This window comes from Ctenocephalides felis, unplaced genomic scaffold (assembly GCF_003426905.1).
Source record: "Ctenocephalides felis isolate EL2017-DRISC unplaced genomic scaffold, ASM342690v1 CF-g0.4_SCAFFOLD_01170, whole genome shotgun sequence".
Lineage (NCBI taxonomy): Eukaryota > Metazoa > Arthropoda > Insecta > Siphonaptera > Pulicidae > Ctenocephalides > Ctenocephalides felis.
The window spans coordinates 31,108,021-31,120,596 of record NW_020537324.1 but is presented as its reverse complement, the minus strand read 5'-3'; the positions used below and the strand labels follow the sequence as shown (position 1 = coordinate 31,120,596).

Genomic DNA, 12,576 nt, shown 5'->3' with positions numbered 1-12,576 from the left:
AGCTACGCAGCGTAATTGCTTTAAAAAAGTCCAAAATAAATTCTAAATATAAAAAAAAAATTTAAAAAGTCAAAGTTTTAAAAGTTTTCAGTTTAATGCTTGAAGCTTTTTAAAAAATATTAATTTTTGTTCCGGAAAGTTCCAGCAATTAGCCATAAAGCACGCTGTCATACACTACTAAAGTTCAATAAATATCAATACTTGAGCTTAAATTAGTAGTTTATTCAAACTATACAGTTCATCATATAATAATAAATATCATTTATGACTCAACTCTTATAAGTCCTTCAATCCAATCTCTGTATTCAGCAATATTTGAATAAACTCCAGGATATTCTGCTTTAGCGCAATCTTCGCCATAAGAAACAGTTCCGACCAAGACTCCATCGATGGTAAGGGGGCCACCCGAGTCTCCAGTGCAAGAATCTTTACCACCTACAACGGGGATTCCAGCGCAAACTTGCCTTTCGGATACGTTTACTTTATCCATGTAAGAAAGGAAGCAATCGAATAGATCTATTATTTCTAATTCAACTCCTCTAAGATTTTTAGACAATTGACCACCGAACTGTGAACCAAAAATATTTTTTACTTAATTTGATAGTTTTGATAATTTTAAACTAAATAGTAAGTAATAAAGCTAAATAATTATACGATATATATTTTCTGCAAATATTTATATAATAACATTCAATTTTTTTTGTATAAGTATGAGATCAGCCAAATATTATGCAAAGTAAAAGCTATTTATAGTGCACACATAAATATTTTATTAACTCATGTTAGGATAAGTCATTGTAATTGTCAAAAATTCAAAAGTAAATTTGCATATCATCACGTTTTAAAAGTTTCTTAACATTTTAGATAACCTCAGAAAAATGGATATGTGTGTGTGAATGTATGTATGTGTGAATGCAATTTTTCGTCGATGTTTTCAGAGGTACAGCTCAACCGATTTGAATGATTAACTAGTGGTGTATGACATCGTGCCTTTGCTGGAACTTTCCGTACCGTAACGAAATGTTCGAAGAATATTAAATGTTTTCAAACAGATTATTATAAAATCTGTAATATTATCTAATATTTATAAAAATTATATAAACTGAACTACAAAATTAAAATGATTTACTTAAAGTACTTATTTCTTTCAAAAACTGCCAGGTTTTGTACACTTAGCTATTCTAAATGGCTGGACCTGCCTTTGCCAAAAACTAGTCACCATTTCTCTCAATAATTACAAATTGAATGTTTTTTAGATCATTCAAATCGGATGCTCCGTTCTCTCAGAAACTAGATTTCTATTTTCTCACTCTTAGCACTTTATATCCATAACGGCCGGACCTAATTTTTCCAAAAACTAATCAGCACATCTCCCTATCAATGGGAATTGAATGTTTTTTGAAACATTCAAATCGGTTGATCCGTGCGCCGGAAAACGTGAACACACAAAACACACACACACATCCATTTTTTCTGAGGTGTGACAATATATTCAGAAACCTTCAAAACGTGGAGAAATGCAAAAATTTTCATTTTCGATTTTCAGCCCATTACTATAACTACCCCACAGGGAGTTTATAAAGCTTTCGATTCCCGCTTATGGGGAGTAGTGCTGATTAGTTTTTGAGAAAGATCGGTCAAGCCGTTTCCGAGATACAAAGATCATGGGAATTAAATTTTCGAGAGTACAGGGCAACCGATTTGAATGATTCAAAATACATTTAATTCGTGATGTTAAGAAGACTTGGTGATTAGTTTTTGGGAAAGATAGGCCCATTTTAAGAAATAAGAAGCTAAAAATGTAAAAAATGTCAGTTGTACGATAACAAAGCATCGGATTCGAATGATTCATAAAACAATTTTTTTTGTTTCAAAATGCATTTATATTTTTTTAATTTTCAAAAAATATATTTTTCTAATATGAGAAACTTTGAAATTCAGTTTATACAATTTTAAAAAATATGAGATAACCTCCTTCATTCCAATATTGTTTGATCAAGTATTGTTTATTCACTTTTTATGTAAACATATATTAAAGTCATTGTCCAATCTACAATCTCTTATATTGCGTCTATAAAATTTGAATAATTAAAGTTGCAGCATTTATAATAATCTATTTGAAAATATTTAATATTGCTCAAATTTTTCATTACGGTACGGAAAGTTCCAGCAATTTGCCTTAAGGCACGATGTCATGCCCCACTAGTTTGTTTAATTTGATCCTATTTCAACCAAACAACTTGTCAGCATTCTCTGCTAAATATAATTATTTTTATAGATTGCAGAATGAAAATAAAATAAACTAGTGGGGTGGGTGGCATGGTGCCTTAAGGCAAATTGCTGGAACTTCCCGTACCGTAACGAAATGTTCGAGGAATACTGAATGTTTTCAAATAGATTATTATAAATATTGTAACATTGTCTAATATTTATAAGAATTATATAAACTGAATCGCAAAGTTGAAATTATTTGTTTAAAGTATATTAGAACTATAGTCAGAATTAAAAATAAAATCTGAATTATTTTCGATATGCAAAAATTAAAAAAAAAGTTGAAACAAAAAATTTTTTTTTTGCAAAATCAATTATTTTTGTTAAGACAAGCAGAAAGTTCTTTGAATCATTTAAATCGGACGCTTAGTTTTCTCAAAAACTACCATTTATTACATATTTAGCTCCGTATCTTCGAAATGGCTGGGCCTGCCTTTGCCAAAAACTAATAACCACTTCTCCCAATCATTACTAATTGATTGTTTTTTAGATCATTCAAATTGGTTTACTCCGTTCTCTCAAAAAGTCGATTTCTATTTTCTGCACTCTTTGCTCCGTATCTCCGAAATGGCTGAACCTGCCTTAGCCAAAAACTAATCAGCTCTTCTCCCTATCAATAGGAATCGAATGTTTTTTGAACCATTCAAATCGGTTGATCCATACATATATATACACACACATCCCTTTTTTCTGAGGTATGCCAAAATGATCAGAAGCCTTCAAAACGTCGAGAAATGTAAAAATTTTCAATTCCGATTTTCGGCCCATTACAATAACTTACTCTAAGGGAAGTTAAAAATAAAAAAAAAAAAAACATATATAATTACACTAGCACTAGCAGTAGCATAATTTTTTATTTTTTTACTCCAATTCTACCATTTTACAATCCTGAATGCGCTAACTTTTAGAACTTGGCAAGGCCCTTTAGTAATTTTTTTTCAAAGGAGGGCCTCTCAAAGTGGACCGATAAAAAAAATTAGATTCATTGTCCAACAAAAAGTTTTAATTCTTGAAACCTTGGGGCAGTTGAAGTATTTATTTATACTGTAATCGTAGAAATATTAAGCAATTCACGGTTTGGTTCCAAAGTTGAATGAACAAAATTTATAGAGGTTAACCATAATCGATTTTGGTCTTTTGGTTATTACATATATAAAAAAGCACTTTCATGCTAATCATAGAAAAACGGCATGACCCATTGACCAAACTAATCAACGCAAGTTCTTATCGAGTTTTATCAAATGGAGTTAAAATTGAAAAAAGTTAGATAGAATCATAGATAAGGAATGGGCAAAATGTTAAATTTTGGATCCCATACATACACATATTTAGTTCTAATTTTAATTAAACCAACAACTGATACTTTTATATTTAATAATTACCGATGTTCTGCCCCATCCAGACACATAAGCCTTGGTTCCTGCTGGTGGTTCGTAGTCCTTTTCAGCCATCATGATCGGTTGGATGTCTTCGCTAAACTTAAGCGGATATGCAAGTTTAACAAGAGCCACGTCATAATCAGATGTGTCATCATGGTCTTCTGGATAGTCAGGATGAAGAGCATAGAATTCAATATCAAATATCATTCCTCCATGGTTTATTTCAGAACTGCCAACACGTACTTTGACTTCTTCGTGGCTGTAGACGCTGTGAAAAAAGAGCACCATTTGTAATGACAAAAGTTTACTGCTAAAAATAATCTCATTTGGAAAACTATAATCAAACTGTTCAATATGCATGCATTAACTTCAGGGGGTTGTGTTACCCAAGTGCTGTCGATTTTGCTGTTATATAATATGAGCTACAAACATAAAAAAATCAATGCATATTTTTAAAATTATATTGGGTTTGAGTTTTTCAATGATATTAAATATTACTGTAAATCTTATTTTCTTAATTACTGACTCCCTGAAGGTAAAAAAAAAATATTTTCAGCCAGAAAGGTTGACTTGCTAATTTCATGTGTTCCTGACGCTTCCACATATTCTGAATCGTTTGAGACCAATATAAAAGCATGTATGTATGCAGGGCCAGCCCTGGAGCCCTCAGCGTCCGCATGCCATTACTTTTTTTTAGCGCCCCCCCACCTATTATTTTAGCTGTTTTAACAGTTCATCATGAAAATTATACAGAATTTACATTGAATTTTTAAAATACTTTTTAATAATTCTGTGTTTAGTACTCAAGAAATTAGATATATGTAAACTAAGAGCGCAAAATACATTGATTTTAAAATTATTCAGAAGATCGAGGCAATTCCCGGGTGCTCATAATCAATTTTTTGTGTCTTCTATCGTTGCCGCACTATCGAGCTATTTTTAAATATTTATTTTCAATCTAAACTTTTCAACACATCCAAAAATTTCAATATGTTATTTATTGCTTGCAATAAATTTTCAATTATTTCTAACACGTGCGTAATATTAATATTTGGGTTTTGAAACATTTTATTTATTTATTTTGAGGATTTTATGCAATTTATCCTATTGAGCAAATTAGAGATTAAAAAAATTCTAGTCTTTCATTATTAAACATAGCACTGGTACTTCATGTTTTAATTTAATATTTCATTATTTAAAATATCTAAAATTGCATGGTAAACTTCTCCTAATTGATATCGTAAGGGACGAATTGTATGTATTAACCTTTACTTTCCCATTTATTGTTTTCAAGTGAAATTTTTAACGTATACTAAAAATACTGTCCATAGATTAGTAAAAGATGCAAAGAAAAGTATATATTTTTTGAATTATATTAAAAGACTATATTATAAATTTCCTATCCAAATCTCGTTTTGGCGCCCTTTAAGGCGTGCGCCCGCATTTTTTGCATGCATTGCATTGAAGGTAGGACGTAGGACCGGCCCTGTATGTATGTACAGTAGGCCCTCGCTTTACACGGCACTCTCTGGGTACACGGTTCCCATACTACACGGAGCTAAAAATCCGACATCCCTCCGACTACACGGACTTCTTATTACGCGGTATTTGGTCAACAGCCCATAAGTTCGTTGTGCAAAAGGGTATTGTTGTAAATTTTGTTATCGACTTTTATCTTTTAGACATGCCTGATTGTATAATAGCCGCCTAAGAACACGTTTGAGCTGATTACTGCGTCGCGCCAATTTTTGAATAAGGTGTCAATTTCGTCACGTCATTTACGTCATTTCGTCCGTATTTCTCCTACTTCAAGTTGTATTTCTTGGTCTCCATACAACGCGATAAAATGGTGCGATTGTACCAACTCTGAGTCTCTCATAACACGGTTCCCATACTGCACTATGTAAGGTTCCATAGAACGCACTACGAATAGCCTGAATTGTATGTTAAATACGAGTTTCTTATAGCACGGTTCCTATACTGCACGGTACGCACTTGCCGCGTAAAGCGAGGGTTTACTGTATTCTTTATACTTCTCTTAAGCTAGCAAAAGCAAAATCGATCCGTATCAATCGTATTATTCAGTACTTATTTTGTACTAATTTGTACCAATAATAAAAAAAATTGTACCACATGCCATTTAAAAAAACGTGGTGCTATTATTGATTCATTTTCTTCCAAAATAAAAAATGGTCTTGCTAGCTTAATAATAAGCTAGCAGCTCCACTTTTTTAAGTGCCACGTGGTACAATTTTTTTTATTATTGATATAAATAAGTACTAAATAATACTACAGGTCCGGGTCGATTTTGCTAACTTGGTCTTGATAGCTTGAAATAGGTATATATTACATATTTTTGATTCAACAATTTAGAGAACAATATTAAATTCAAAATAAAATTGTGTAATAAGTAAAATGTAAAACTTACAACATGAAGCAATGAGCCGCTGTCAGGACAAATTGTCTAGTCAGAATCACACCGCCGCACACGTGTCCATTAAAATGGAGCAATGATACTTGATAAGGAACTTTCTTTATGCTTATTTCCTCACCACCAACGATCTTCTCATCAGTTTTATTGGTCTTTAAGATAAAGGATTCGGTATCCGAAACTGCAAAAAAAAATTGTTGAATTTTTCCAAACCTCGAAATGTATTTATATAACTATAACGTACCTAGGTAGAACAATACCAAAAAGCACAAAATAGATAAAGTTTTGGATGCCATTTTGAATCAGTGCCAAAGTCGAAATGAACTCCAGTTATTACTTCTTATATAAAATTGATCATTACGTGCACTTATCAGTTATCTTGCACTTGACTATTTAGAGCAGTCCAGCACTGATATCAATGTTTAATTTTTAATTAACTATCTTATCTACTAAATTAATAAAAAATGCACTTAATATACTTCTATTGCTAGATTTTTTTTAAATTTGTTGAAGTTTATTCTAAAATAATCTAGAAATTTCTAATGACATCAACGCGTTCGGCGCCAATATCTAAATAAATCTCAAATTAATTTTAAGATTTTCTCAGATTAATTTTAATATGCTTTTTCTTTCTTATATTTTTTTTCACAAATTAGAATAAAATTGATTATAAATTGTAATATATTTATATCAATACTAAATATATTTCTCTACGTATATTATATAAGGTAGGTAGGGGCACAAAAGTCTAATTTGACTTTCAGTAATTATACTGTCTAAACCAGTAATTTCCAACGTGGGACGCACGCTCCACAGAAAAGCAATTTTTAAATTCAGGGTGCAAATTAAAAAATGGCACGTAATTATTTTTAATATTTTAGATATTCAACATCAAGATGGATGTTCCTATAAAGGAAAGAATATTTATGAATTAAATCTGAATATAACTTGAGTACTTTCGTATAAAAATAAATACTTGCAGGTGTTGATAAAAACAATTAACATAAAAATAAATATGATTATTCATATCAATGGATATAAATTATGTACTCAATTACACCTTTATACTTGTACAATTCAATGTATAGACTAGCTGTATAAATATGAATAAAATATATAAAAGAGTTAATCATTAAGACAAAAATATATTAGTTTACCTGTTATCAACACTAGTTCTTATAAAAATACATCGAAAGCTTTTTAAATTTCCGAAATATGTGCAGCCACTTTTAAGAAAACTTCTTGAAAATGCCAAAAAAACGCCCAGAAATCATAAAATTAGCAGGTCATTTTTTCTGGCGAAAACAAACCACTTTTTCAAAAAGTTAGAGATAAGCAATTGGCTGATTAAATGTACAAAAATCAGTAATGAAATTAATTTGAATTTCAATTTTTGTAATATGTTTCACTTATAAACTTTTGATCACAATTTAATAGTGATTATTAAAGGCTTATCATTTCTATTTCTTAAGTAACAATCATTTTTAAAGGTCAAAAATTTTATATGAGAGTCACAACGTTTTTATAAACATTAAGGTGGGACGTGACACGTAAAAGGTTGATAAACATTGGTCTAAACTAAATAAACTACATGACAACACATACAATTTTTAAATCAAACAACTATCAAACTATGCTCAATAAAATTCCCAGTTAACTAGTAATTATAAAAATATATTTTTTACCTTTTTCTAAAATTGGTCATCTGTCCCTATTTACTCTAGAGGCGGAGTAGGAAGGGACTGCCAAGGGCAAACAGACCCAAAGTCTTTTTTTCAATTTTTGAGGAGTTTTAACGAAATATGAGCTACATTATTTAACCAATGTAAAATACAAATTTAATTGTATATAACCTTGATCTTGTATTTTGAAAGAAATATTAAGGTGGAATAACTATTGAATTAATTTATCTCTTGTAAACAGTGCTGGATTTATAGTAGGGGCAGTCGGGGATTTATAGTAGGGGCAGTCGGGGCTACTGCCCAGGGCGGCAAATTTTCGGGGGCGGCAAATTTTGGATAGTGAGAAGAAAATTCTATACCATATAATCAACTCATTTTTTTAATAACATTTTTTAATTTTAAAAAATATAATTAACAAAACTTACGGCAAGTTACTGAAACTTTCCGTTCTGAAAATTACAATTAATAAGAAGCTTTAAAATTTTTTGACAAATAATAAAAATTGAATTAAAAAGAACTTTTTTTTTATATTTCAACATTTTTTTGAAATTATTAGGTTTCATCTATTAAACTTATTAAATTTTATTTGAATAATTCGATTTCTATTGATAGTGAAACGTGCTGATTAGTTATTGGCCAAGACAGGTCTAACTGTTTCGGAAATACGGGCCAAAATGCCAAAAATAATAATATCGGTTACTATGGCAAATACTTTTTCTTAGGACTAATCTCAGCAAAAGAAAACAAGCAAATTATTAAACTAACTTTTGAATAAGTTTCAATTTAAAATTGCATTTAAATAATTAAATCATCAGTAACTATTCATTCATTATGCGATAAAAATTTGCAGCAATGGAACGCTGATATTTTTATGGTATCGAACCAATATTTTATGACAAAATATTGCAAAATCAATAATATTATCATATTATTATGGAATATAATAAAATGTCCAATTATAATATTCTTATTACTAATAGTAACATGCTACAAGTACTAAAAATCAGGTTAGTTCTATATTAGTAAAATAAAAATTCGAAATAAAAAAAAAGAGGGAAAAAATAAAATTAGACATAATATTATAATCTATAATAATATGATAATATTATTATCCAAACCATACACTTGTTCAAAACGTAATATAGTTTAAAAAAATTAAATTATTTATTAAATAATAATTTTACCTGAAAAAAATTGGAGATTTTCAGATTCAAAAAACAAAGATTATTTTAAAAGTTTTATTATATTGAATATTTGGACATTGAACATAAGTGTATATTATACATATTTCATTACACATTTATATATTAATTAAATATAATTAATAAAATAATCAAATTGATAATTATTATACTTATAGCTAAGATGCAACTATTTTCCACACCACCCAGGAGGTATAGTTGCCAGGCGCGTTTTTTTTACAAATAGAGTACAAATTGAGTACAGCCCTAGTCCACTTACAAAATAACTTAAATTATAAACTAAGCTAATTTATTAAGTCTAACTTAAATGATACGAATATAACATAAAAAATACCCCACGAGATAATTAAATGTATATGAATATCTTCTTTAGAAAAAAAACGTAGACGATGCAAGAACCTGTTAGAAATTAAAGGTAAAATTGTAATGTACTATGGTAATTTTGTAATTAAGAAAAAAAAAAAGAAAAAAAAAGTATTTACATGATGTACCCCCCTAAGATCCACCATGTAAATACTTTAACTTCATAGGTTCCCAGCACTATGAAGCTTATAGAGGAGTGCAATTATAAAGTTCATAAATTTGTGTATTATGTATTGTTATAAAACTGAATATTAAATAATTTTGAAAAAACGCGAAATCTATGCGAACTGGAAGGTCCTTGCCGTCTTCCCCACCCATTTTTAAAATAAAAAATGGTAAACTACCAGCCTAATGTATTCTAGCCTAATTTCAACTTAATAATATATCCATGTGTACGTCCTCTAACTTTGTAGGCAATTTTCTGGTTAGTTCTAATCTTGAATATATCTTCATCTCGCATGGATCTTGATCTTGATGTTTCACTGTATGTATCTTGATCTTGAACTATATCTTGATCTTGAATTGTAAATATCAATTTGCACTGTATATATTATAATATATCACTGTACACAACACTGGCACTATATATAACACGATTTTGCACGAGATATATCTTATTTATAATATGTATATAAATCCGTTCACGAATCAAATATAAAGAATGATTAACGTAAATGGGGCCCCGATGAAATAATATAGAAAATGATCTCAAAAAACTAATATCTTCTGATCTATCTTAGCAAGTAAGATAGATATCTTAATATAACAAAATAATATAGAAAATGTTCGCAAAAAACTAATATCTTATGATCTATCCTAGCAAGTAAGATACTTATCAATATAACGTTCTCCAGTATGCGCTTCTGGTGGTAAAGTGGTCCATCCTACTTAGTAAAGTGATGTATCTTAGTAACAAACTTATCTGAATATAACAAACGTTCTTATGGTCTTGTGCGCTCCTGGTTCCAAAGTGGTACATCTTACTCTTGTACACTGGTAATCACTAAGGTCCTGGTAAACATTCTTCCGTTTTAGTGAGTGTTTTTAGGACCTGTTCCTCTGGTAACTTCTGTCTTCAACCTAAAATTAAAATTTTATTTAATTCTATCAAGATTAAAAAGATTTGTACATAGCTCAGAGTTTCTTACCATCTCTTGAACATTGCCAAGTTCAACTACTTATAAATTCAGCATTCCTCCACCAGGAGACTCATTGTGCGACCAGTAAAAGTAAAGTTAATTCTTGAAATTGGCTTCATTACATTACGGCACGAAAAGTAATCAAATTAACTTTTTAAAAAAAGTAACTAAATGTTATAAATCTATAAAAAAGTTACTCCTTTCCATGGGCCACTTAGCAAAACAATAAAAAATCAAATTTAATAATAATTATAAAAATAATAGCACAAATAATATTAATTATTAAATTAAGTGCATGGGGTTGCGGTGCTTCTGGGAAAAACAACGCAGGGGTCCATACACTCAGAGATATAAAACAAAAATTAATCAATTAATAAATTAAATTTAAATGTGAAACCCGACTACTTGGACCTGCCGTGGGGGGTAGGCGGCAGGAACGTAGCTTCAAACGCGCAATTTTCATCATAATCGGTCGTTTTTCGATAATTAAAAAAAAAGTGTGAACCATGTACTCGAAATAACGCAAAATGGTAAATGAAAAATTACTTTTAACACTATGTCAAATAAACTAAGTTACAATTAATAACAAAAAAGTTTAATGCACAATAAGCCTCCGAACTTATTATTCACTGCACATAACACTGTTGGCACTGTATAAAATCTGAAAAGAAACAAACTACATTAAAAATTAATTAAACAACTACATTTTAATTATAACAAGTCAATTGCAAATAATTCCAACATAAGTTTAAATATAAATTTTAATGTTGTAATAGTTTTCTAATTCTAATCTTTTTTTCATTATTATTGACTTTGTAGTCAAATATATTAGCCATTTTCAATTAAAATGATTTTGTACAATTATTGCAATATTCATAGTTTAATGTTATAAGACTTAATAAAATTTATACATATACTGCATATGTTCTTATTTCTATTTGTCATTTAATAATTCAATATTTAATTCAAAATGTGTATTCAAAAAAATTATATAAAATTGAGTTTTATGTCATAAAATCATACCTAACTTCTACATTTGGAATTATTTATATTTATATAATATAAAATATATACAATATACATTACATAACATATGTACAGACATATACCTATATGTATGTACTTGCGCTTTGATTTGATTTATTTTTTATTGAATTATAATTTAAAAAAATTGAAAACCGTTTTTATTTATATTATTGGATTTACATTATTTTCTATATTTTAATACAATTTTGGCCGAAGAGTTATTTCAAAACCATTACATCAACTCTTTGGCAAAAATTCTTTTGAAATAGAAAAAATGACATAAATCGATTTATATAAATAATGAACAGTTTCTATTTTTTCATTTATAATTCACTAAATAAAATTAAATAAATCAAAACACAAGGAAACATCATGCATTTCAAGAAACTGAATATATGACTTTTTTTTAGAAATTACTTGAAAAAGTTTTAGAATAATATTAATTATTATAAATGACTTACCATTCACTGTAGTATCACCACGAGGTCCCAACACAAAATGACTTAACATGGTTTTGTGCCAGCTTTTATGGGGGCAAAAAGGCGCCAAAACAACATAAATCGTTACCCGTAACTAGTTTTTGTCGTTACCTACATATTCAAATTCAAATCTTTATTTTTGTCATAGATTGTTATCAATGATAATATCATTCATCTTTGGTTGTTGTCTTATCAATAAATAGTTTTGGGTATTAGGCAATTGATAGCGCTAGTGTTGGCAAAATCACATATAACCTGTCATTGTTTATTTACATTTGAATTTTTGAGAAAATAAAACTATAAATTCAGTCGTAAAAGATTTGAATATGTTTTGGAAAGATTATAGTGATTATATGGATCATATTTAGTACAATAATATAAAGTGAACCTCTGGGTTTTCCTTTTGAATTTCTATGTTATTTGTCAACTTAATTACTCAATGTTTTTCTATGTAGACAGATTGTAATTTATAAGAAAATAAAAAAAAAAAAATGGCTACATGAAAAATTTGTGTACTTAGTATGAATTATATATACTAAAATTGAAATTAAATTTAAAATCAAAATATATTTTCAATTTATTCAAGTGTTCTATTATATATGTA

General features: G+C 29.0%; 1 protein-coding gene across 1 annotated transcript; it reads right to left on the bottom strand.

Annotated features, from left to right (window-relative positions):
• Nucleotides 1-201: 201 nt before the first annotated feature.
• LOC113368026 (trypsin-3-like) lies at nucleotides 202-6,413 on the bottom strand. Its single transcript, XM_026609592.1, has 4 exons — nucleotides 6,326-6,413; nucleotides 6,079-6,262; nucleotides 3,654-3,918; nucleotides 202-568 (listed from the first exon to the last, which is right to left on the bottom strand). The coding sequence occupies exons 1-4, from the start codon at nucleotides 6,375-6,377 to the stop codon at nucleotides 263-265; spliced, it is 807 nt and encodes a 268-aa protein (XP_026465377.1). The 5' UTR covers nucleotides 6,378-6,413; the 3' UTR covers nucleotides 202-262.
• Between the last annotated feature and the right edge of the window lie 6,163 nt (nucleotides 6,414-12,576).